The 24,133-nt window shown below is 48.1% G+C and overlaps 1 protein-coding gene across 1 annotated transcript in view; it reads right to left on the bottom strand.

The window, feature by feature from the left end:
- COL13A1 (collagen type XIII alpha 1 chain) overlaps positions 1 to 24,133 on the bottom strand; it is a 94,587-nt gene that overhangs the window by 57,527 nt on the left and 12,927 nt on the right. Inside the window, exons 4-7 of the mRNA XM_080401317.1 lie at positions 6,602 to 6,609; positions 3,913 to 3,939; positions 1,298 to 1,333; positions 610 to 636 (exon numbers count right to left, since the gene is read on the bottom strand). Of these exons, the coding sequence (XP_080257443.1) occupies positions 610 to 636; positions 1,298 to 1,333; positions 3,913 to 3,939; positions 6,602 to 6,609 (98 nt within the window). The remainder of the gene's footprint in view (positions 1 to 609; positions 637 to 1,297; positions 1,334 to 3,912; positions 3,940 to 6,601; positions 6,610 to 24,133) is intronic.

Genomic DNA, 24,133 nt, shown 5'->3' with positions numbered 1-24,133 from the left:
TCTGAGGAACATACACTAACGCTGAAATGTCCAACACTTCAAAATATGGGGGCTGGCACTCGAATGCTTTGCCAACTACCACTTCTTTGAAGGTACAAAACACCAATTCTCTGCATGGCAAATAGTTTGCGAGATGGTGTCCCACAGACTTAAACTACACCATCGGTTTTCCTTAGGAGGAAGAGGTCCCGTCATGTCAGAAATAGGAGCATGCTGTGACATTTTCTTCTTTGCCACAGCTTGCACCAGCATTCAGGCTAACCTGGGAGGTGAAGGGGAGCTGCACATTGGTTAAGGCAAACAGAGCTGCCAGTGAGGAAGAAACTTAATGGTTAAAACCCAGAAAGCCTCAAGGGGAGCCCTGTGTGTGCCTGCTGGCTCTTATGCTATCAGTAAATTGTCATAAACAAGAAACAAAGTGTCTTTGGAGGCTGAGTAGCCTGGATGGAATTTGGGAGATAAACTTGCACTGCCAGGGAAGAGGAGGCAGCTCGGGGAGGGGTGAAAGTCCAGAGCTGGCTGCAGCAGCCATGACTGTGACCGGGGGGCTTGGGCTGGTCCTAGAGGAAGACAGTCAGGGATGCTACGGGCTGTGAGGAGCTGACTCACCTTCTCTCCCGGTTGCCCTTTTAGTCCCTGGGTCAGTGGCACCCATCGCAGCCACATGCAAGAGGGTGCAGGAGGGCATGGGGGGAGAGAAAGAGGGAGGGGGAGAGAGAGAGAGAAAGAGAAACACAGGCGTCAGCAGCAAGGGCACGCTTCCCCACCCCAAAATCCTGGCCATGGGGCTGGAATGAGTAGGGTGGCCTCAGCTCCTGCCCCAGCCCTCTTCCCTATCCTCATCCTGGGAGCCCAAGCAAAGAGCAACTCCAAAATAAAGTGCTCAACCAGGCAGGTGTAGCCCCCTTTATTCAGGGTCAGACTTATTTGGAAAGGGCAGCTGCCGGTGGCAGGCAGGGGTGCATGTTAGCAAGCCCACAGTTAGCAAGCCCAGCCGGCGGGTACACGAGGTGGCAGCAGGAGGCACCCAGCCTAGGGGGGATGCTGAGCCAGAGGAGGGCCTGAGCAATACAGCAGAAGGGATGGAAACACCCTCCCAGTGCGTATGCAGTTTGCAGGGCTGGCCACCCTGCTGCAAAAAGGAGAGTCCTTCAGGCACAGACCTCAATGAAGGTGGCTTTGCTCATGCTGATGCCCAGCAAGAATCATCCTGAAAGCCCCCCACCCAAAAAAAAACAATCTTGAGGGCTGGAAGAGGATGGGGAGGACAAGGCACATGCAAGAGGTTTCAACTTACCGGCCGCCCAGGGATCCCCATTGCGCCTTTGTCTCCCTGGCAATTAAGGCAAAATCAAAGGCAATTGGAAACTGGCCAAAACCAAGGTTATAAAACCACACAAATAAGCTATGCCACAGACACTGCTTTGCACTGCGGTGCAAGTGTCCAGGGATTTTGAGAGAGGGAAACGGCAAGTTAGAGAGTGTGTTTGCATGTTGCTGAACCTGTCTTTAAGAACACGTGTAAGCCACCAGTTTGCTTGTGCATATGACAAACCAGCACATCTCACAACAGAAATTACGTGGGGCGATTTAGGCAGCAAAAGAAGGGCAAGGGTTTTCAAGCCTAACAAAGCATAATTGCAGTTTCCAGCACTTCATAAAATCCAGGTCCTGGGAACTGGCTTCCTGCAGTAGCCAACTGTTAAATTTTTCTCCTTCTTTACCAAAGTCATCTGGGTGTTAGCTATTTATTTGTAGTTATTGCTTTAAAACAGGATTCTCTTAGACTTGAAAATACGGTTCTGTCCAGAAGCAAGAGAAAAACGTGGGAAAACAAGCTGACACAGGAAAAAGCATGTCTGGAAGAAGACGTATGAGCAGCTGTGTTCAGTGTCCTCTACCCCTTTGAGATACTTCCCAGTGCATTGTCAGGGTGTGAACAATCCTAACAGTGGTTTGGGGAAGGACTTTGGGTCAGGTGACACTGAACAGAGCCTCGTAAACACATGAACACAAGACCAGTGGCAATTTTCTTCAGCCATTTACCTACAAGGCAGTTTTCTGCCTCTTCCAGTTGAATTTAACTGTGCAATTTAAAAATAAATAAATAAAAGTAACCCCCTCTGCAATCCTGGTCACCAAAACTGAAGGCTGTGCAGATTTGGAAGACAGCAGCTGATTGCTAAAGGATCTTGATCATTATGGCTTCAGCAGTCATGTAACTTTTGCTCTATATTTTGCAAAAATTATGTGACAATGATCTCTCAGTTCTGTTTCCAGCAATGTTTGGGGCTTCCTTATGTTAAATGGAGTGTCCCTGGCCCTGGCTGCCTTTGTCTGTAGATGTAAACATGGTTTTCTGGTTTCTGCAGCTGGAGACACCAGCCCCTTCGGTGCCACCTCCGTGTGTCTTCCCCCATGTTCAGTCCCAGCATGTGTGAATGTAGTCTGAAATCTCTGGAAGGGGAATGCTCTTAACTCTATTTGTTTTGCTGGGTGTACACAGAGGCCTCTTTGGCAGTGCATCCTAAACATTATTGCCTGGGATCAGCCTGTTACTTGCTGAAGGTTTAGCTCCTTCCCTCAGTGGAGCTAGGGGGCTGTTCAGTGTTGGGGGCATTCCTTTCCACGCAGTGCATATTTTGATAACTTGAAAAGCAATATAAAATATACTTTGCAAAAACATACCTTGCAGATAGATGAAATGCTAAACAACTGCTTGGTTTTAAATTGTGTAGATGATACATTATAGGAAACTGCTTTCTTCTAGGGGTTTAGGTGGGTTCTCTGTTCCACTAAAATTTGCCTATCTCTGTGTGCTGACAGTAAGCTAAACTCCTGGTGTCAGCATCTTGCCCTGGAATGACTTTGTGGCTCCTGGAGAACATAACACTGAGTTTTCCTGTGCTTTTAGTCTCTTAAATGCTGCTTTCCTCCAGAGCTGAGCTCAAGCTGAACTCCCTCATGGTTTGGGGTAAAAGCTGATTTTGTTTCTCCTGGCTCTATTGTGGCTGGTGCCCGAACAGGAAGAGCCAGAGGCTGGGGCTGAGCTGTATCAGTTCTCCAGCAAGTACCTGGTGTCGCAGTGCTACATGACGGCACTGTGTCTGGTATGTGACTGCGCCGCATTACAGCCCTCCAAGCAATAATAGCAAAGGGGAGGCCCTGGTAGGAAAACAAATAAATGCCAGATGTTTATAAGGAAAGGTTGTCTGTGACAGGGAGCCAGGAAAGAGCACTCGCAGTGGATGGTACCATGTAGGCTGTTTACAAAGTCATACATAGCTGCCTGAAGCTCCCACGTTGGAGTTGGAGGAGCATGAAAGGCAACAAGCAGCTTCTGTCCTGAGTCAGGGGTAGAGCCAGCAGCACATTTTGGGGTTTGTTCCTTAGGAAACTGTTACAGCTGTTGCAGTCTCCAGGTGAGTCACAGCCCAGGGAGCCATCAACAGGAAAGTATGCAGCTGTAACCTCCAAATGCACACTCCTTCCTCACTCATGACTATCTCTCTCAGATGCAGATACTGTTATTATGGACTTTTCCATTTGTCTCAGAGTGACTTAGGCCTTTTAAATCCTGCTGCAATTAGCAAGCCCCATCACCAAGAATACTGCACATGGTGCCTCTTCAACCAGACCCTCAAGCTGACAAAGGCATCTTCAAAAATAGTGTGTTTCCCACATGCAGGAGGGTTCATAGGGATTATGTTACCCTTAAGTTTGGTCCTACAAAGCTCCTGTGGTCCCTGTTCTGTTACAAGCCATGCCCTGTTTACAATATGCTATTCTACATCACATTTGCTATGTGAGATCACTACCTTCTCCCAGCTTACGCACCCTCAAGGTCTACTGATGAAAGTACTGCCAGACAGAGAGCATGAGGGAACAAAAAAGAAAGGATGAAGTACTTACCGGGAGTCCTGGTCTTCCTGTAAGGCCCTGAAATAAAATGCACAGAAACGGTGAAAGTTAGCTTCAAACTCTGAAGGGAGGGCTCGATAAAGAGATGAGATAACATGTAAGGTTTTAGGAAATAGAATGGTTAAAAAGCTCCTTGACCATCAGCTCCGACTGCTTTGGTGTCCTAATCTCCTGTTTATGAAGTTTTCTTTCCTTTGAGCATGGCTCTACCCACAACTCTGCATGAGCTCTGAAGGTATCTGCAAGTCCACGGAGAATGAGCTAATTACAGGGCTTTGACTTTCTTCCTTAGTTTCCATCTGCTAAATATTATTTTTTCATGTATGGAATTGCTGCAGTTGCCACAGAAATGTTGCATGTTCACAAATGGGAAAGAAAATGTCCGTGAGAGGATCTTTTCCTTCGGATGTGGTCCAGACAGCGAAAGAGTCTGGGAACCTCAAGACTATTGCACGATTTCATCATTTCCTTCCTTCCTTTGCCCCTTTTAGTCCCAATCTCACCAAATTTCTTACATGACTGCGGGTTGCCCTTGCCTTCACCAAAGCCTTGACTGACTTCAAGAATAACGATGGGAGCATCTGTTGGGCAAGAGGAGAGCATGAAGGGCTCTTTTGCTGCTGGGGTTCTGCTCATCCATTTCCGTGGCTTTTCTCCTGGTCATCCTAGACTACAAGCAAGGCTCAGCACATTTCTAATGAGTATTTCTGCCGTCCCCACACCCAAGCTGACACCAGCACCGGGGGCTAAGCCCTGCTGCCCAGCATGTTGTGTTTCGCAAGCTGGGAAAACAACCCAGGAGAGAGATGTGGGGTCATCAGCACTTTGGGGTTGCTATCTGGAATGATGCGTATGACAACCAGCCAGGCAGGAGCCCAGGTCTGTTGCTTATAAACTTGAGTTTCCATGCTGTTTTAATCACAAGAAATATGGGGTGAGGGGGTGGGGGGAATAATTCCTATGGCGACATGGAGGACTCTGCTTGACTCTTCAGCGGTGAACTTTTGCTCATGGTGACTAAGCCAGTCTGCTTGCCAGCCGATCAGAAACCCAAGAGGTCCTGAATGAGGCAAGGGTGCTGTTAGCCCAAGATAAATTCCACTTTGGCTAACGATGTTTGGTCTGCCCAACTTCCTCTTGTTATTTCCATTGGCTGTAGCATTCCTCACAGCCTGTCCTGAATCTGTGTGCAGAGACAGGTTCAGGGGTTGCAATAAGCCGGGATACAGTAGCATATATTGTCAGCACTTCTCTGGTGGTCCCATGTGTTTCTGCCAGGCTTCAATGTTTTGTTATGATATTAAGTTTCTAACCCTTATGGCTACAGAGGAAGCCTGGAGTATGCGTCTTTCTCACCCTGCAAAGGCGCAGACTGCTCTCCAGGAGATGTCTGTATTGACCTATTGATTTCTCTCTGATTTATCACAGCAATAATAGAAATGCCAACACCACTACCAATTTTGTGCCTGCTCCACCCCTTTTAGCGCCGACATATGCATGCTCAGGGTGGAGTAGTAGGGACAGCCCTGGATGGATGCCACTTGCAGCCCCCCTCCAGAGGAGTGCTTTCCTCCCAATAACCCAAAGCTAATGCTGAAATACATACTTCAGCAGCCAGTCCTGAAAGCCCCTGGGATAAGCTATCGCTGAAGGTTTACATGGATCAGGGCTTCCAGCTGTAAAACGCTTTCAGACCTTTTGGCCTAGAAGGTGCAACTTTTTGGAAGATTGTTGTCATTAAATCAGGCTGTGCTCGTATATATGTGGGAGTTCAGTCTGTAGCATTTCGACTTGATGAAAGGGGAAAATAGGTTGTGCAGCAACTACTTCTCAGAACATCATCTGCAAACTGTTTAAGACATTTTTGCATGAGCAGACAAAAGATGACTACCGTATGTTTAACTTCTCATGTTTCTTCACAGAAACCCAGTATAGTTACTCTATTGTATACGAATATAAACCGTTTCCTCTGGAAGGACCGTGCTAGAGACAATATAGTGTTTCTTTATAATCCTGAGAGATGTCGATACATGGCTTCATTCCTTGCATTGCTTCTTCTGGTTCACTGTCAGTCTCTTAATAGCTGTAAGAAAATTTCTGCAATAACCTAGCTATTTTCCTGAAGCCTAAACCGTCTGTGCTGAGGTTTTGCATTAGCTAACATTTGAAAAGGAAGCTGTCAACACAGTTTTTCCTCTAAAATTGATAGCTGTGCAGCTATACTTGAAGGCCCAACAGTTCAGCAAGCTTGGGTGAGTAGCAGGGAACAAGTCCCTACGGCTCAGCTCCTGCCATGTGTTTGCGATCTATCTTTCCCTTTTTCACAAACACATCTCATTCAGCATGTGGCATCCAATGCATGTGGAGCTCATACAGCCAATTCCCCTGGGGTGTGTGGTGCCAACGGGTAACATGCAAATATCTGCTTCCCTCACGGTTGCCATGACCCCCTCCCTGCGCTCCCTCTGTCTTACTCGTGGAAGCTGCAAGACAGTCAAAAGCAATCCCACCCCAGTACTGGTCCTGAACACCCACAGTACTTGCTGTTTGGGAGATCCCAGAGTGCCAGGGCTGCAAAGGTGGCTGCCGCACCAGACACCACAGACAGAAGACTTTGCTAGTTCATGCCCCGCAAACTCTGTGTCAGCAGCTTCTAGAACCATAGAGGTTTGGTACTTACAGGTGGACCTGAAAGAGAGAAGAAAAATAAACAGTAATTAATATTTTCAATACAATAAACCCTAACAAGAATGGTAAATCCTAACAAGAAGGGGTAGATAAACACATTGTAACATTTTTGGGGGTTGATCCTGATGCTACTCCCATTCACTGATGCACTTTCACCAACTCCCTGCTAATTAATTAAGGTATTCCCACAATTAGCAGCACTGCTTACAGTCACTATGAGTGCAGGGCAGCCTCTGAAAGCCCTGTAAGTCAGGCTCTTGACACCATTACATTCCTTTTCAGTCCTTTACCATACAGGGGTCCCCTCCACAAGTGTGATAGCACTGACTGTGCAGGACTCATTACTTGCGTGACTCCCCCTTGCATCCTACCCACCTGTTGGGATTGAGAAAGTTGAATCTGGGGAGGCGAGACCCCCTTTGCTGCTAAAATGCCTATGCCTTTTTCACCAGCTTTGGTAACCTTGCAAAGGCATGAAAAGGTTAACAGCAAACCATAGCTATTAAACACATCAGGTATCTTCTCTTTAGTACAAGCTAATTTTCCCTTTTGCTCCTGCCTCTGCTCCCATAGGAGCCAATCTGACCTCTTGGAAGAAATTCCCTCAAATCCTTTGGGTTTGGTTTGGGTTTTTTTGAAAGCTTTTTGGAATCTGCCAGCATGAAGCACTGCATCTCCTTCATACAGAACCGATGTACAGTATATATCAGGGCTTAAACAGCACATTTCTTTCATCAGTTCCCAGAAAATTCCTCAAAATCCTGACAGATATTGTGTGTGTGGAAAGAAACCCCTGGACTCACTATTTTGTGGTTTCCTCTCTGTGGGAGAAGCAAGACACACCATACAACTGTCAGGGGTTTCTACATTTTCCATACTTTATAGACATTCTGTTTTCTTTTTTTTTCTCCTTTATGTAAAGTGCCAAGAAGTAAGACTAAGCAGTATAACAGGCAAGCTGACAGATAACAGGCAGCAACCTCTTCTTTGCACAGGAGGCGGATGTCACAGTAAGCACCTGCAGAATACGTCGTCATCCTTAAAATGCCCCTGGCTGAAAGTCCATAAAAGAAACTGGAGACTCTGGATGAACAAACATTTTCCGCATTAGGAGTGTCTCTCACTTAGCGTGACTCTTTCATACCAGAGACTTCAGCAAATGGTTTGGCTATCAAACTTTGGTGACCTAAAATCATACTGTCAAATGCCACTCTTAGACTTTTGCTCAGCTTTCACTGTGGTTGATCAAAGGAAGCTACCTCTAAGGGGTACCTTTTGGTTAAAATAAATAGTAAAGTTTACCACTTTCACGGTGACTGACAGACAGAGCTAAGGTTGACATTCACAGTCAGAAGGCTCAACAACTCAAAACAACTCTACCTAAATTTAGGACAGAAGTTGCAGCAGGGACACTGATTTGGTTGATCTGACAATTGCCCATGACTGATGTTGGTGCTGAGGTCTCTGTCCTACTTGGTATGCCAAGTCTAAACAACAAAATGATTTCTGATCAGAGAGTTCCTCTTGGAGGGCAAGGTCAGACTCTGATCCAGGATTCCTAATTTATGCCAGAGTGGGAGAAAAAAAAAAAAAAAGGTTTCTGAGTCTGGCTTGGATGACAATAAAGTTCTGTGAGAGAACTGTTTTGGAGAGATTTTGTTTCAGAGTGAGCACCCTGTCACAAGGTCAATGCTTATAGCTTGCCAATACACGGACTTTATTTCCATTAGCAACACTATAGACCCTTATTCACCCGCCTACCCGTCTGCTGCTCAGGTTTGGGGCACTTGTGGATTGCATGAACCAAACTGTTTAGCTAACACTAAAAGGAAAATATAAAGGCAAGCAAACCCTGAGCCATCTCTGTCCTTCCAGACCAAATGCGACCAGACAGCAGCACAGCCTCTAATGGTATTGCAATACTGCCGAGAGAAAACAGCTTTTGTTTGCTCCAGAAGCTACATCCACAGAGCAGAGTAAATCAGCGATGCTGGCAGCTCTGGGCCCATCAGGCCACGCACCCCACACAGATCAAAGGCAGGAGGCATATTGGAGGCCCATCTTTGTTATATGCCCTATAAAATTAATGGTATGGGAAGGGGGGTTGCACAGTCTTATGTAAACACACATCAGTGAGCTGCAGGAACAGAGTCTTGGCTGCAATAAGTCAATCAGTAGAGACCATCCAGGGACTGCGCTTCAAATGCTGGGGCTGTCTGCGTGACTCAGGAGAAAGCAAAGCCCTCAGATATAGTAAATTCTAAAAGCAACATCATCTTGCATGGGCTGGAGGGGGAGGAAAGATGTCCCAAGAACAGTGGGGAGGGAGGAGGTGCTTCTGCATAAGCTGTTGTAAAAGCACTAGGGATTTTACAAAGTGAAATAATGCTTCAGCAAAGTGGATTTGTCATGTTCTGTCACAGTGATTAATGAGAAGGCCTAGCAGAGCTTCTAAAGAGGCTGTCTTTAATATAACAAGAAGTAACTTAACGCACATTAGAGGAAAGAGTGGGCAAAGGAGGGACGGGATCCTCACGCCTCTGCTCTCAACCGCTCTAACCACTGATGGCTGGGCTAAGCCAGCCTCTCCCAGGCAGCACCAGCTATGCCACGTGTGCAGCACACCTGGCTTGGCCCTGGCCAGGGATCTGGCAGAGTGGCCCTGGCCTGGTCAGGGATGCTGGCAAACCTGCAAACCAAGGGAGCAAACTTACAAGTTGATGAGGCTGCACAGGACCCTTCATGAAAGCAACGTGAACTGCAGCAGAGCCACCACATGCAACACCACTGTGTGTTGCCCCCCATGCTCCCCAGCTCCTGCAGTCCCTGCCAAATTGGGGCAGCTGTGTAGAAAGAGGCCTGATTGCCCCTGCGTAGGCCAGGTCTTGATGGTAGTGAACTTCAAAGAGCTCCACAAACAACCAAGAGCCAACAACCTGGACAGCCACAAGTGTAAATCACACCTATGGGGGTTCCTCCTCTTCCATGTTTACAGCAGGCTCCTTTGGGGTGAGACAGAGGTGGTGCTGCTTAGATGAGCTACATCCTCTTTCAATAAACAGTAAGGGACAGCAGAGCAGGGATCAAGGCTACCATGAACATTTCTAAGCCCATTTTGTAGCTAAGCCCAGCCAGCAGACAGACCCAGAGCTCCCAGATCACCAAATTCCCCAACCTAGCACAGAACAGTAGTCTACGCTTATAAGTAGAACCTCCAGATCTGGTGTGTTTTGAACCTGATCTTGCCAGGACCAGAGCAATACTGGTGCTGGTGTGCAGGCTCCAGCACAACGATCTGCCCATGACAAACAGCTCAGGAAGCATCTCTCCATGCTGGCCTCTCTCTGAAAGGCACTGGAGGGCTGTAAGCAACTGCGATTGCTGTTTATCCAGCTGTGGGGCTTGTTGAGCAGTGGGGGGTGGGAGGAGGGGATAGAGCAAACGTGTCAGCAGTGGATGAGTGGGAGGAAGCAGTGGCCTCCTGCAAAGAAGAGACCTCCAGAGCACCTTTGAAAATGAACTTTAGGAAAACAAAGAATTCTTCTGGGGGTACCCGGGGTCCCTCCAAACATATGGCCTCTGGCAATTAGCACCATCTGCACTGTCCCTTCTCAGCTGCACTGGCTTTTATGCAGATAGAAACTTCCCTTAAAGACGCTTTGCCTTCCCTGTAGCCCAAGTGAGAAAATGAGCAGCCATGGTCTGCAGACAGGATGAGTCCAACTTATTGCACATACAGAGGGGCCACACCTGTGAGGAAAAACAGGGCTATGCCACAGAGCCTTCTGCTCACTTGTCCTTCCCCGTGGCCCATTCAACCACTAACTAAAGCAGAACTGCAATGACCCCTTTTCCGTCACCCACACAAAGAGATAAAAAGCCATCCTCCACACTGTAGCCTCTTTGGGGTCAGAGGAGGGGATGCTTAGTTTTGTAAGTGGGTCATATTTATAATAATCTGGAAAGTTCCATGTCCCAGAATATGAGATCTTAAAAGTGGGACAGTATTAGAGCGGGTCAGTGTGGTGTGAGATCTTCTGCTGATGGCAGAGATACCCTCCAGCTTCAGAGACAGCAATGCTTTCTGGACTGATAGGATCATTGAAACAATCTCATCCATTTAAGGGCATTTCCTGATGTCTGGAAAAGTATCCGTTCTCAAAAGGCTTTCAAATGCTGTTGCTTAATTTTTTTCCCCCTCTATCTTTTTAGATTCAGGCTGTCCAGTGTCTGCAATGTGGTTGTCTTGCAGCCTTCTCCAAAAGCTCACATATGAGGGATTATTTTTCTGCTCTATAGCATACACAAGATGAGAATGACAGAGAGAGAACATAAAGACATTATTGTTGCTTACTTGGGTCATCCTCACTACAAACTCCAGCAGAAGGGAAGATATAAACATGTAATTGATCCATGTGAGGAAATCCAGCCATTTCACAGACCCAGAAGGCAGCCTTAGCGAGTTAGAGAGATACAGTTACTTCCTGACATTCAGGACTATGTTAATTGATAACAAGATACCTATGTCCAGGCAATTAGTTATGAAATGCTGATTAAAATGTCAGCAGCCGGAGCACGACCTTACCCAGGGTGGCAGTGATCCCCTTGTTCATGGCTCCACGGGCCTTCAGTGCAGCATGACCCCATTTTAGAGCAGGCAGACCCCAGCTAGGTGCATGGAGCCCAGATGCTGAGTTTGGCCTTTTTTAAAGACTGCCCATGCTGCAGTTTTCATGCAACAGATCCAGGGTACTCACAGTCTCTTAGAGACACCTTCCCTACCTTCATCAGGGAACAAATGATATGGGAGGAGGTGGAAGGAGCATTGACTCAGATAGCTGCAAATGAAAAGGCAAAAATTCCCTGTGCCTTGTCATAATTCAATATTATTAGTTGTAGGGGAAATTAAAGACAACACGTATCTCCAAAACAACAAGAAAAATTTTAAACAACAGGGATTACCCAAAATACACCCTCCATAAATTTTGCTTCAGGTTTTGCCAGCAACAGCAGACAATATAAGTGCATAATTCCCTCTGGAGAGCATGAGTCCCTTGCAAAGGTCAGGCCCCTCTGTCCCCAAAACATCTCCCTTCCCAGCTACACCCTTGCAGAGTGGCAAGAGGTTCTCCAAAGGATCGCAGAAATGTTGGACAGCAAAAAGGCTATCAGGGTTTCACTGCCAAAAAATGTGACCAACGCTAAGCTGAGGCACCAGGTTATGCCAGTCACTCAGGCTTGCCTCCGAAATCAAACCCATGACATCACCGAGACTCGGCAGTTAATATCAGCAGCTGTTGAGGATAAAAGTCACTGCTGAGGCACTCTGAGCATCCCGGTACACCACCACCACCAACACTAGCCCCTGCCAAGGAGACGGCCTCAAGCACAGCACTGAGAGAAGTCCATGGGAAGCCATGCCCAAAGCGAACAACAAGGTGGAGCCTCTTAGAAAGAATAACATCAATAAGCAGCAGTCTCAAAAATAAAAGAGAGGGCCTGATAGTGGAGTTAAGTCACAGACTCTAACTGCATCTCCAAGCATCTGCTTGTCTCAAGAAACATCTATAAGGATGACAGGAGCCAGTCGGCCTCCAGAGCCAGAGGAATCTGATGAGGAAAATCTGGGCCATTGGCATAATCCCAGTGAGCCCGTTAAGCCAATTAAAGTGCTCAAAGATGAGAGTTCAACAATAGACAAACAGAAATAATCTCACAAACATTTGGGAGAGCCCCTTGTGGAAACAAAGGGCAGGAAAGGGCCAAAAACAGATGGCTCACACGGTGCTGGCTGCACCCGGGATGAATACAGCACCTCCGGCACTGCTGGGGGAGAGACGGTGGGATGGCCAACACGGGGCAGAACAATGCTCATTTCAGGCAGGCATCCATGGGTCAACAAGCTCTTTCCAAGCAGCAAACAATTGCATTTGTCCCTGCCATGCTGAAGCACTTAGCACCACAGAAAGCAGAGAAAACAGGGCTGGGAAGGGCCCCTGGGGTCAGCTCGCCCAGTGGGTTTTCACGCTTCGGATCTGGAGGCCCCCTCAGGGTTTTCCAGTAGCGGTATGGACCCCTGGACAGTAAATTGAAACCCGATGGTGGCAGGCTCACTCCGCTCCTCCACCTTCTGCCAAAAAGCCAGCGTGCCCCCAGGCTCATGCAAACCGCCAGCAGAAAACCGCTGCTCTTGACTATCCCCTTTCTCTTCCCCTTCTGCCTCCCCTGAGCAAACCGAACAGAGATTAAAGGATTCCTGGGGAATGAGCGGGACAGAAAATTGAGGAGGGAACCTCTTCAAAGCAACCAAAGGAGGAAAAATCTCTACCTAGCCCATTTGGCCAAATATTTCTCTAACCTGTTGCTGTCCTCTGGGGATGGAGACATCGCACTTTTCCCTACTGATCCAGTCCAAGCGATACCCATGCCCTGACTTATAAGGCCATATTTATTATCTTTCTTAGAGACTACCCAAAATTTCCAGTGTTGTTGTTTAAATCAGTCAATGACCTCTGATGCACAGCAATCCCAAAGAACAGCTTTTTATATATCTTTCCTTTTTGCGGTTACCTTTTATGTGTTTGAAGTCTGCTGTCCTGTTCCCCACAGTCTTGTCTTGTCTTTAGACTAAACAAAACCTCAGTCTTTCCGCAGAGGCCATGTTTTCTGGACCTCTAGTCATTCTTGTTGCTCCCCCTCAGCGGTCCGTTTGCCTCTTGAAGTGTAATTCTCAAATAGCAACCTGCTGTCCGCCTTGCCATGTGAGTCAGTGGCAGACAACTTGGTGAAGGCAGAAGGCATGGTGTCTGTTTACCTTATCCACAGGGTCTTAATCACAGAGTGAAACTGAGTTCCTCTCTGTCATCTCCTCTGCCTTGCCCTTATCTTCTGAAACATCACTTGTCCTCTATGAGCTCTCAAAGGCTCGGAGATTTCTTGCAGCATTTCTCTAAGAAGCCAGTGTCCTCACTGCCTGGTGTGACTGGCTGTCATGCTCCAGTGAGAAGGAAGGTCTCCTCCTCACTCGCAATGAACTACAGCATTTTCTTGGTGTCCTTGATAGTCCCACCTCCCCCTAAGCTTTCAGATTTTCATCTTGCATACCCATTCACTTTTAATCCTTCCAGCTTTACTTTTCTTCTGCCTTGAATTTCACCTTGCTGTGGAGTTTATAATTTTCTTTAGTTGATCACTTCCTATAACTCCTTTGCACTGGGAGAGTTTCAGCTCATGCCTTTAACAGAGATTCCGTGCCAGACTGCCAAGTCTCATCGACTTCTTCCCTAGCTCTTGCTCTCCAGGTGCACCACCCCACTAATTCTCCAGCTCCTTCTGTGTTTTTGAAGTCCACCTCAAACACTTGGAATTTCCACAAGCACCTCACAACTCTTAGTCTGAAGACACACATGCCAAAGCAAAAAGCTACCACTCCAATAAAATCCCACTTTTGGCAGAGTAGATGTTTGAGAGCCTTTCTGCAGCTCCCACCCTACATCCTCTAACAACCTATTCCACAGCAGGAGTATGGATGGCAGTGTCTGAAAGCTCTGGAGATCCAAACCGTTTTGAAAACTGCAGCTGGTTATGCAGAAGTCTGACATTCCTCCATTGAGGAGCTGACCGCTTCTTCAGCACTCAGTCAGGCCCTGCACAAGTCCTATTCCTCACGGAGCTGCAGAATTAGGAAGGAAATACAGAGGAAAACTAGCCAAAGTAAATCATGGCTGGGTAAAGCAAAAAAAAAATAAAAAAAAATCCATGGCACTTTTACTTCCTGCAGAAAATTTCAATCTCTCTCATAATGTGGTTGTCTGGGAAAGGCAGAATGTTGGAACTTACTATAGCTAATAATAATTTAAATACATTCTCTAATTATGCACTTAAAATGCAAATGATACTTTTTACTCACTTGTCAAATGGCATAGATTTATTTTCCGCCTGTTTCATTTTTGCAATTACCAGCTGATTCTAATATCTAGTGCACTGCTATTCCCCCCCCAAGTTCTTGTTATTCTTCCCTCTTTTCCATCTGCTAACTCTTTTCTTCTTCCTTCCTCCTTCCAAAATACTTTGCAACTTTTATAACAGCAAATTCTGTCACCTACCCGGGGAAGAACAAAAGACCATTGTGTTCAATTTATCTTTTAATAGACTCCTTCCTCAAATACCTCACAGACTGCCAGTACTGTCTTCCAGACCTTGTCTCACACCCTTCTGAGTTATGAAAATGTTTGGGAGGGTCTTTCCTTTAACCAAGACATTTTTCCACCCAAGTTGATTGATAGCTCCCAGTTACCACTAATTATGCTATCAGCAGTTGGACATAAGCCTAGCCACAGTGCTCTTCCTCCAGAGGCCGGCAATGCATCCCTGTCGCTCATTATCCTCTTCTTCAAGGATGGAACAAACTGACTAATTAAAGACAACATAAATTCTTCCTTCAGGCTCTTTCCTGATTTGCTAACTTGTTTCCAAACAGAGCATGTGGAGGAGAGCAAGGCTGATGCTACTCCATTCAAAAGGAAAAAATGCAGTGGGGTTTCTGAGTCCAAGTGGGTTTGCTCAGCATGTCTTATTGTGCAGGAAGAGGAGAGCATTCGTTCATCCAAATCTAGCTGATGCTTTCTTAGCACGTCTCGAATGCTGAGAGGTTTGCTTAGCTTGGCTACCCCTGTGCAGGGCTGTGCCTGGTAGGAGCCAGGCTGGGGCATGGACATATGGAGACAAACCATATTGGCTAACAGGGATAAAAGGATTCATGGCTTTCCTTACCTAGAATGAACTGAGCATGCAGATCCCTTCCATGTCGCCTCCAGTGCCGAAACCAGATGCTCTGCACAGCGCACGCTATAGAAAAAGCCATCAAACTGGAAAGGCAAAAAATAACCCCAAACAACTCCTGCCTCCCTATTGAGCATGGTCTGGAAAGCACCTGTATTCTCTCATCTTCTCACTGCAGCAAATTTGACTCAATAAGTTTGCCAAACTCTGTCGGGATCTCCATCTTGTTTGAGACAAAGATTTTTTTTCTTATTTAGGCATGCAGGTTATTTTTTAAGGTAGTGAGAGATCCCATTATAACCTCAAGAAGAAGAGAGCACATCAAAGATGGAAAAGAGGTATTTGCCCCTGCTCCTGGAGCAGAGTAAAAATAAATTGGAGGAAAGCCAACAAAGTTTAGAAACTACTCTGAAGCTCTTCCTCCCAGTCACACGGAAAGGCCCTGAGGGCATGTGGGGAAAAGGGCATTATATTAAGAGGGAAACTTCTCCAAAGTACATGGGGCGCATGGTGAACATGCACTGCAAGGTCGCATGCCTAGCAAAAAGTGTTGGGACGGCTCAGCCACTGCTAAAGAGCCCCAAGTCCTACCAAAACAGCAAGCCTTCACTGTTCTAAGGAAAAAAGCAAAGAGGAGTAATGAGGGCCAAATTCTGCAGCAGTTTGCTGCATGGCAAAGGCACATGGAAAAACCCATGTGGAGGAGGCAGCAATGGTTGAACGCATGCCAAACCACATAGGGCTGAGGACAGTGCATGCCCCGCACCAGCCCTCGATCCAAGAGTTTTGTGTTTGTAGCCACTTCCCATCACTGTCCCAAGAAAATCCAGGACCCTTGCCCATTAAAAGTCAAATAAATGCAATAGCAGAGCATAGGGATCTGTCCAGGATGGCTTTGAATTTCAGGGAAACAAATGTTCACAATCACACCCAATAACCACCAACTCCTCCTGTTTTGCCAGAAAAAAATAACCATTTGCTACAAGCACACAGGTCATCCATAAGCAGAAGACCATCACACACATGAATTAGGGGTTAACTAAGAAATATGAGGTTACATCTTTCAGAAAAACATACTTCCTTCCCCTCTCCTTTCCTTCTGTTTTTAAGCCCATGTTAAATCACATTGCACAGGGAATGCCGAACAGCCTTGCAATACCACAGCTTTTCCCTGGGTTTCGGACAGGTCAGGGCCAGCCACCTAACTTCCTCATGAGCAGAGGGCTGAGACACAACTCCCTCGCTGTGGCCAGGACTGGGCCACAGACCCATAAGCTCCATGGAGTGCTTTTGAGTTTTCAATCCCTCTTTTACCTGTGTTGCACTTGTATATAGTCGGTTTTAAGGGAGAATTAATCTGTAGGCAATGACTACTGTTTTGGGAGACATAACTATTCCTTCTTTGCTGCCAAAATCACTCTAATAAGGAGCTAATATTTAAAAACTAAATAAAAAGGCAGGGAGAATCCCAGCCATTGTGTGCTTCAGCTCTGTTAGCAATGAGGCCAACACACAACTCCTAGCAGCTGCTGTTGCCTCCAGCAACATCTCCTCCCTTGGACAGCAACGACTGATGATAGAGGAGGAGGAGGAGGACAAGAAAAGAGCAGCCATTGGGATCTGGCCACGTCTGCCCAGCACCATATCCTGGTACCAGGTTCAGTCTCAGGAAGACCCCTTCCCAAAAGCAAAGCACAGCCCACAGTCCTACCTGCTACCAGTCAAGCCACACAGCAAGGGGAGCCTGGTGTGGATGGGATCACTGGGTGGTCCCTAGCATAGTGCACACACTGCCCGGAGCAATATCAAATCATAATAAACAAGTCCCTTGCACAAAGTTCTGTCAGTTCAGATTCCAGTTCAGTTGATATAATCTTCATCCTCTCTTTGAAAGAAAGGAAAAAAAGAAAAGAAAAAAGAAAAAACCAGACATCCTAAGGGAGAAGACTGAGGCAAGCAATGGACTGATACTGCCCGTGTGTGTCTCAGACCCCCTGGTGTGGGGAAAATGTGCTGTTAATCAGCTGCCCCCCTGGGGAATATGCTGATTTAATTACCTCCTGCTTGCACAGTCCGGCTGCAATGCTGCTCCCACAAAACATTGCATAGGGAAGAAACAGATACTGACTGTCAAAAGCCAGGCTGGAACAGGATGGGTGAGCAGAGCAGGAATCACCCCAGCTCTGTTTTGGGGAGCAATGGGGTGTATTGGTCCAGGGAGGCTGTGTGAATGGGCTGCCTCTCAAACCCATACATTAAAGAAGTAGATAGCATCAAAAGGCATATCACCACCCCACCAGCATCACAGGCAATGCAGAGGGGGTGGATGCACCAAAGAGTCACCTTTCCCCTATCTGAAACACAACCTTATTTGGGGGGAAACACAGCAAAGAGATGCAATGGGCAACAAGGGGGTTTCCATATAGGAACAGGGAAGCATAGCCAGATGAAATGAAGGGGAGATGCCCAGTTAGCAGGTGTCAAGCCACAGCCCCTGCTCCCCACCGGCTGCATGGCAGAGACCCCGCACATGAGCATATCTCTCTAACCCTCCAATTGTCACACCCCTGGCATTTTGCAACATTAATCTGGGATATGTTGGAGCATTGCTCCAATACAGGCAAATATTTTCCAGGGTTTATGTTTCACAGTGCTTATGAACGTCAGAGGCAGTGCACAGAGGGGCAGAGACCCGGTCCAGCTTCTGGAAGGGAAGAGTTGTGCCGAGTGCACCCACTCACAGAGCAACTCACTAGACAGTTTCTCTGCAGTGGCTTCAGCACGAGATGTGGGTTTCTGCTCTCCCACCTAGGGGACAGCCAGGATGTTTAATAATTAATGGCTGTATACTTGCCTGCGAAGGCCAGCGCAAAAAGCGTCGCTGCGTCTTTAACAGCTGCCAGCGATGGGAAACTCATTGGAGTGTGTGTTCGGAGGGGAAGAAGGTTAAGATGATTAACTGGTGCTAACAAGTTTAGGATGTGGAAGAAGTATTTTCTTGGACGTCCATCAAAGAGAGGATTGAATGTTCCCTGGCGGGGGAGGCAGGGGGGCGGGTGGTATGTGTTTAACAGATGAGGTTTCTGCCTCCCAAAGCCTGCCCAGCCCCGCATGATGCAACCTCTCTCTTTTAAACGCTGCATTTCCCTCTGTACCATCAGCCGTACCTGTGGCCCCAGCCTGGCACTGAGGCTGAAAGGCAATCAGGGGGAAGGAAAGCTGCCCCTTCACCCTTCCTGTCGATCTGTGCCCTGGGACACCCTATGGGCACTGGCAGAATAGCCTGGGCCTCGGTCCTCACAGGGCGAAGGCGCAGGCAGATGCCCAGAAGAGCCAAGAGGGAATTGGGTATCACCCGCACCGAAACCCAATGCGCCAGAGAGAGGGGCACCTCCTGGGCCTCTGCAGCCCCACTGTAATACCCCACTCCCTGCCTCACCACAGGGACACCAAACAGAGCCATCCCTACAGCTGGCCGGGCCAGCAGCCTGCTTTTTGCCTCCCCATTGCTCTCAAGTGCATGGTGGCAGCTAACATTAGTGCCAGAGCAAAGTCCCCTTGCAAACAGCTTTGGAGTGAGCCACTTGGCGCCTGCAACATCTCCCTTGGCTTGTCCTGGGTATTTTTGGTGCTCTTCGCCGGCTGGCGGGCGCCCACGCTTTGTGCAAGGGGCTTGGATGCTGCCAGGCACCATGCCCCGCCGTCGAGCCTGGCGGCCAGTGCGACTCGCCCTCATTCCTCCGGCCGCCGCAAAGCTGCCAGGATGGGCAGCACACGCGAGACCCACATCACGGGGCCCGGACGTGCGTCAGCAGCTGACGCAAACCAGCCCGGCCATGTGCACACAGCCCAGGCCTGGGAAAAATCCTCCACCCCGGTAGTGTGCTCGCACTGAATCAAAGCCGTCGCCATACAGTAGCAGCGCAATGTGCTCTTTGGGTTTCCCCAGCCAGCTGGGATGTTTTTGCCTTGCTTTGTCAAGGCACTGATTTATGCCCATATGTACCATATACATTGTAAGCACAGGCACGCAATGGTATAAACACTTCTACCAAACATCTGTATACAAACCCGTCAAATATGCAGAAGCTCCCTGCTGCAGCCCTCGACACGTGTCCCGGGTGCCCCACAGGCAACCTGTCGGCCCCTGGTCTGCATGCAGGGTGCCATTCACCACTCGACCTGTTGTTCAGATGCGGCCTGGCAGGGACAGTAAAGGTCACAGTGGGACCTTTACTGATATAAATCGGCACAGCCACAATGCTTTTCTCCTGTGCTGATCTGTGCTTCAGGCTGGAGCCTGCCACAGCAGGTATTTGCTCCTGTGCAGTGTTGTGCATCCATTCCTCCCTCCAAAATGTCTTTCCCACACATTTAATCCTTGACGTCTTTCTCTGCACTATAACCTTGTCTGGGGAAAAGGTTAGTTTACCCCTGGTTTTGGATGGAGGATGGCTGTATCGAACAGCCAAGGCTTATCCAGGGCTGGGATATAACCTCTGAGGCACAATATGCAAGCACCATTAAAGTTAATGCACACCTGGACACAAACGTTCACCTGTTTGCACCTTTGGGGAGAACTCAGCCTCCAGAAAAAAGACCTGAAGCCATTCTGAGTCTGAGAGAATTTCCTTCCACCTTCCAGCCAGTTTAAAATAAGAAAGCACATAAAAGGACAAAGAGAGGAGTCCTGGGGCATGTAGGACACAGGCCTGAACATGGCAAGAGGCATTATACAAACAAGCAGATGAATGTAAACAAACAGACCACCCTCTTGCAGAGCACTTGTGCCCATCATTGTGCCTCAGCACCTTCCCTTTTTAATGCATTGACTGTTTCTAACCATATTTTGGATCAAGGGGGAAAGGCAGAGGTTTTGGCCTTTCTAACTCTATCAGCATGGTGGCACCATAAAGATATGCGCTATCTCCCCAGCCATTTTGCAGCCCTGGCAGCGCTCACAGCTATAATAATGCTTTAAGCTAGCTCTCCTAGTCTGCACCGTCACAACAACAGCAGGTTCATTAAAATCAATTAAATACTCCTTGATAAGGTCAGTTTAAATCCTAAATGCAGACTAAGCCGGATGAGTTGATGCTTAGAGGTATAAGGTACATTCTTGCTCCCTCTTACAATCTCTCAGCCACGGATGTGGCCAACTCCAGGTGACAAAAGCCAAGGCAGGGGTGACTTCTCAAGCCACTCCGGGCAGTTGTGTAAGAGCACAGCTGCCTACGTGTTTGGAGAAAGAGATTTAAGTGACCAAACAAATTGTTTGTTTGTTTTTTTCCTGAATCGTTCATCCCCATCTATTCATAACTACTCACAGAATCCGTGGAATTCGTTGTGTGGTTTGCATCTTCAAAACAAATGAAACAACAGTATGTCTAAACCAAACAAACCCCAACCCAAAATACAGTCAGCAGGCTAAAGGCGCATGAGCAGCCTTCGAGGCTGAAGTGTGTGTATACTCTGGAGGGCTCCAAAAATGTGGATGGGAGGAACATGCTTAAATTTCAGGGAATAACAGAATTCCCAAGGAGATTTCTTATAAAGGCGGGAAAAAAGAAGTATTTAAGCAATGATTATGCTGCAATTTTTCTTCCAGATGTGCCATGCCATTGGGATGTTGTGCCAGAAAATTGCATTTTCTGACATGGCAACATGCTGCTCTGGCTGCGGTGGTGCTGGATGCCTGTCTGCGGCAGCCCAGGCACTGCTCCCTCCTGAGCTCAGCTCTCTGGCCAGCCTGGCCACAAGGGCTTTGCCAGTGCATTCAAGGGAAAAAAACAATTCAGAAAGCTCTAAGATTTTGGCAAGGAGTGGCTGTTGGAGCCAAATGTCCTTTTTTCCCAATTTTTTGGTTAGAGGTTGTCAAAAAGCTGTTTTTAGACAATTCTAAAGGAGAAATACCTTTTGCATAGTCAGCATAGAAAACCATGCTGACTTACTGTTCTGAAAAGAGGTCAACCGCAAAACTGTAGCATTTCAACTAGTTCAATACACCTCCTGACAGGAGGGCCACAGGGACAGGTGTTATGTTGCACACTCCCACATCACATTCCATGTGACTCTGAGCTGGGGTGAGGGCCACCGACATGGCTCATGGTTGCTGATATTTAAATAGCCAGGGTGACCTTTCCACACCCTCACCCCATGCCACATATCCCAAACACCTCTACCTCTCAGGGGTCACTAGTCTAGGTGTTCAGACTTTTATCTCACAGGAGCCCTCAGGTCTGTCCGAACAGCCCCAGCAAGCTGAAGGAGGATCACATTAAAAATGACAGCAAAAAAACAGAAAAGCCATGAAAACAACCTGGCAAGAGGCAGAGCACTCTGGCCATGGTGCAGGGCAGGGGCGAGCAGGCAGTACTCAGGCACTGACTCCCTTTTTGGCTCACCTCCCCAGAGGCGTTTGGGGTGGAGGTGAGAATCCTGAGGGAGAAATGGATGCAGTATCTTGCCCTGGTGCTGCAGGCTGAGGGTCAGCCTGAACTGCCCAGGGGTCTCCCCATCCTGCAACCATCCCTGCCACCCCCCCCCTCCACCAGTCCAGGTCTTGCCCTTCCCAGTGTTTCCTGCCTCTGCTGGCCGCCTGCGGGGCCAGGCAGGGGTTGGGACGTGGGAAATCCTGCTGCCTCCTGCCAGCTGGCCCTGCTGGCTCTGGGTGACACATCCTGGGTGGAAGCCAAAGCCCTGCTGCAGACCCGTGTCGTTTCTTGCTTGTCTCCTCCAGCAGCTGCCGCTGTGCCAAGAGGTCCTACCGGCACGGGAGGGCTGTACCCAAGGGGGTGAGCAGGATGCCTGGGCTGAGTGCACACACCATGTGGCCCACAGCCCCGGGGTGCAACTGGGGCCACCACTGCACCTTTGCTCTCGCAGGTCACCCTGCAAGAAGTGAAACAGCAGACCACTTTCAAGTTGCAGCCGCTCCTGATGATGTTTCTATAAGGTGAACTGGAGCTGAAGAGAGTGGCCAAGCAGCTTTCCCTGCAACCTGGGCTGAGGCAGACAGGGAACATGGGTGAGGGTTTGTTTGAGAAGAAGTGTCCAGAGGACATTCCCTTGCAAAGCCTCAAAGACATTCCTGATAGTTCCTGGGCAATGCCAAAATCCTTGCAGCTGCCCCACACCAGCCTCCAAGCCCCTGTAATGGCAGAAAGCAACTTGGTTTGTGGCAGGGATGTGCAACCTCCCTCTGACCTCCAGTCCCAGACCCCGAGAGCCTACTGGGCCAGCGCTGTCTCCTCCTGCGGCCCAGGTCTCTCCTCTGCCCCCAGTTGCTGCCACAAGGAGGGATGGAAAAGCCATTCGGCATCCCTCCGAGCCACTTCCCTGCTTGCACAGCTGACCGCCTCCAGTGCTGTGGGCTCCCAACCTGCCCAAGGAGAAACCAGACCAAAACAAGCATTGCGGAGGCAGAGGGAAAGGGGCCAGCCTTTTTTTTTTTTTTTTAGGGGATATTGAAGATTGGAGCAGAGAGCCAGCAGAGTGAAAAACAGCCACATGGGGACTGTGAAAATAGGAGCTGAAGGGAGGAAGATGGGAAAGGTCTAATAAAGTCAGTCACAGTATATAAAATACACAAGTGCCCACCTCCTCCAGGAAGGTTGTAGGAGGGGGTTTTGGTAGTAATCCCTGGCTGTTTGAGACTGTTCAGGCAGGCAGGGTATGGATCTACAACTGGGTCTGGATTAGACCAAGAAAGCTTAGGTTTTCATCCTGTCAACCTGAAACACAATTCTTTCTCCTCACAGCATTTTGGTATTACGTGGCAGAAATCAAAGGAGGTCAGTTGGCCATGAAAGGATCCTCCAGCCTCAGGTAGCTCTCCCGAGCTCTCAGCCACATCCAGACCCCATATGGAAAAAAAGCATTTCCCACATCTGAGCAAAAGTCATAGAGGGAGGCTTGCTCCTAGAATTCAGACCCACAGTCCCACCAGCATCTGCTCAGCCCCAGAAAAATTCCTCAAGTCTCATCCTAGCATATAATGACCTCAGATCAAAACCTGTGCTGAGCATCAGTGTGGCACAGGGTCTGGGAGTGGTGAATAGCTGGGTACAGTCATTGCTGCCACTGAGGCTTCAAGGCTCTTTCCCAACCTGTACCAAGTTATCCCAGATCCTGGCAGACAGTGGGGACGGAATCACGCAGATTGTCTATTGAAGGGAACTGAGACACTGCTGGAGAAGCCCACTGTGACCTCTGAACTCAAAAAGCACAATGCCAAGGAATGACATCTCACTCACAGGTAGTCACACCCGGTCCCAGACCAAGTGATCTGAAGTAGCAGCTTCCCAGCCGAAGGAAACTTGTATTTCCTTATCGCTTGCTATAAATACAGCTGCACTGTTTTCCTGACTGTGTTATTTCTATGGTCATTATCACATGCACTCAAATAGCCACAGCACAATCACACACTTCACAGTCTTCTTGCTCCCCTATTCCCAGCTTTTCCAAACCATTTACGTTAACACCCCACCATGACCTGAAGCTCTTCTATGGCAATGGGTGACACTGCCTGGGACCTTCACATCTGTGCTGAACAGGTCAGTAAATGAACTTGCCTTCCTTTTTCCCCTTCTTTGCCATGCAGGGTCCTGGCTCAGAGTTAGGGATGTACTCAAATGTCACTTCTGGTAAACATTTATTTTTGTTGAGGAACATGATGTGTTTATAGGCTGTGGAGTGGGCCAGCGAGAAGCAACGGGCATGCGCCAAGTCTTGCAACATCTTG

The sequence above is a fragment of the Falco punctatus genome (genome assembly GCF_963210335.1).
Source record: "Falco punctatus genome assembly, chromosome: 9".
In the NCBI taxonomy this organism is placed as follows: Eukaryota; Metazoa; Chordata; class Aves; order Falconiformes; family Falconidae; genus Falco; species Falco punctatus.
The sequence above is the reverse complement of the archived record's forward strand: the minus strand, read 5'-3'. Positions and strand labels throughout refer to the sequence as shown.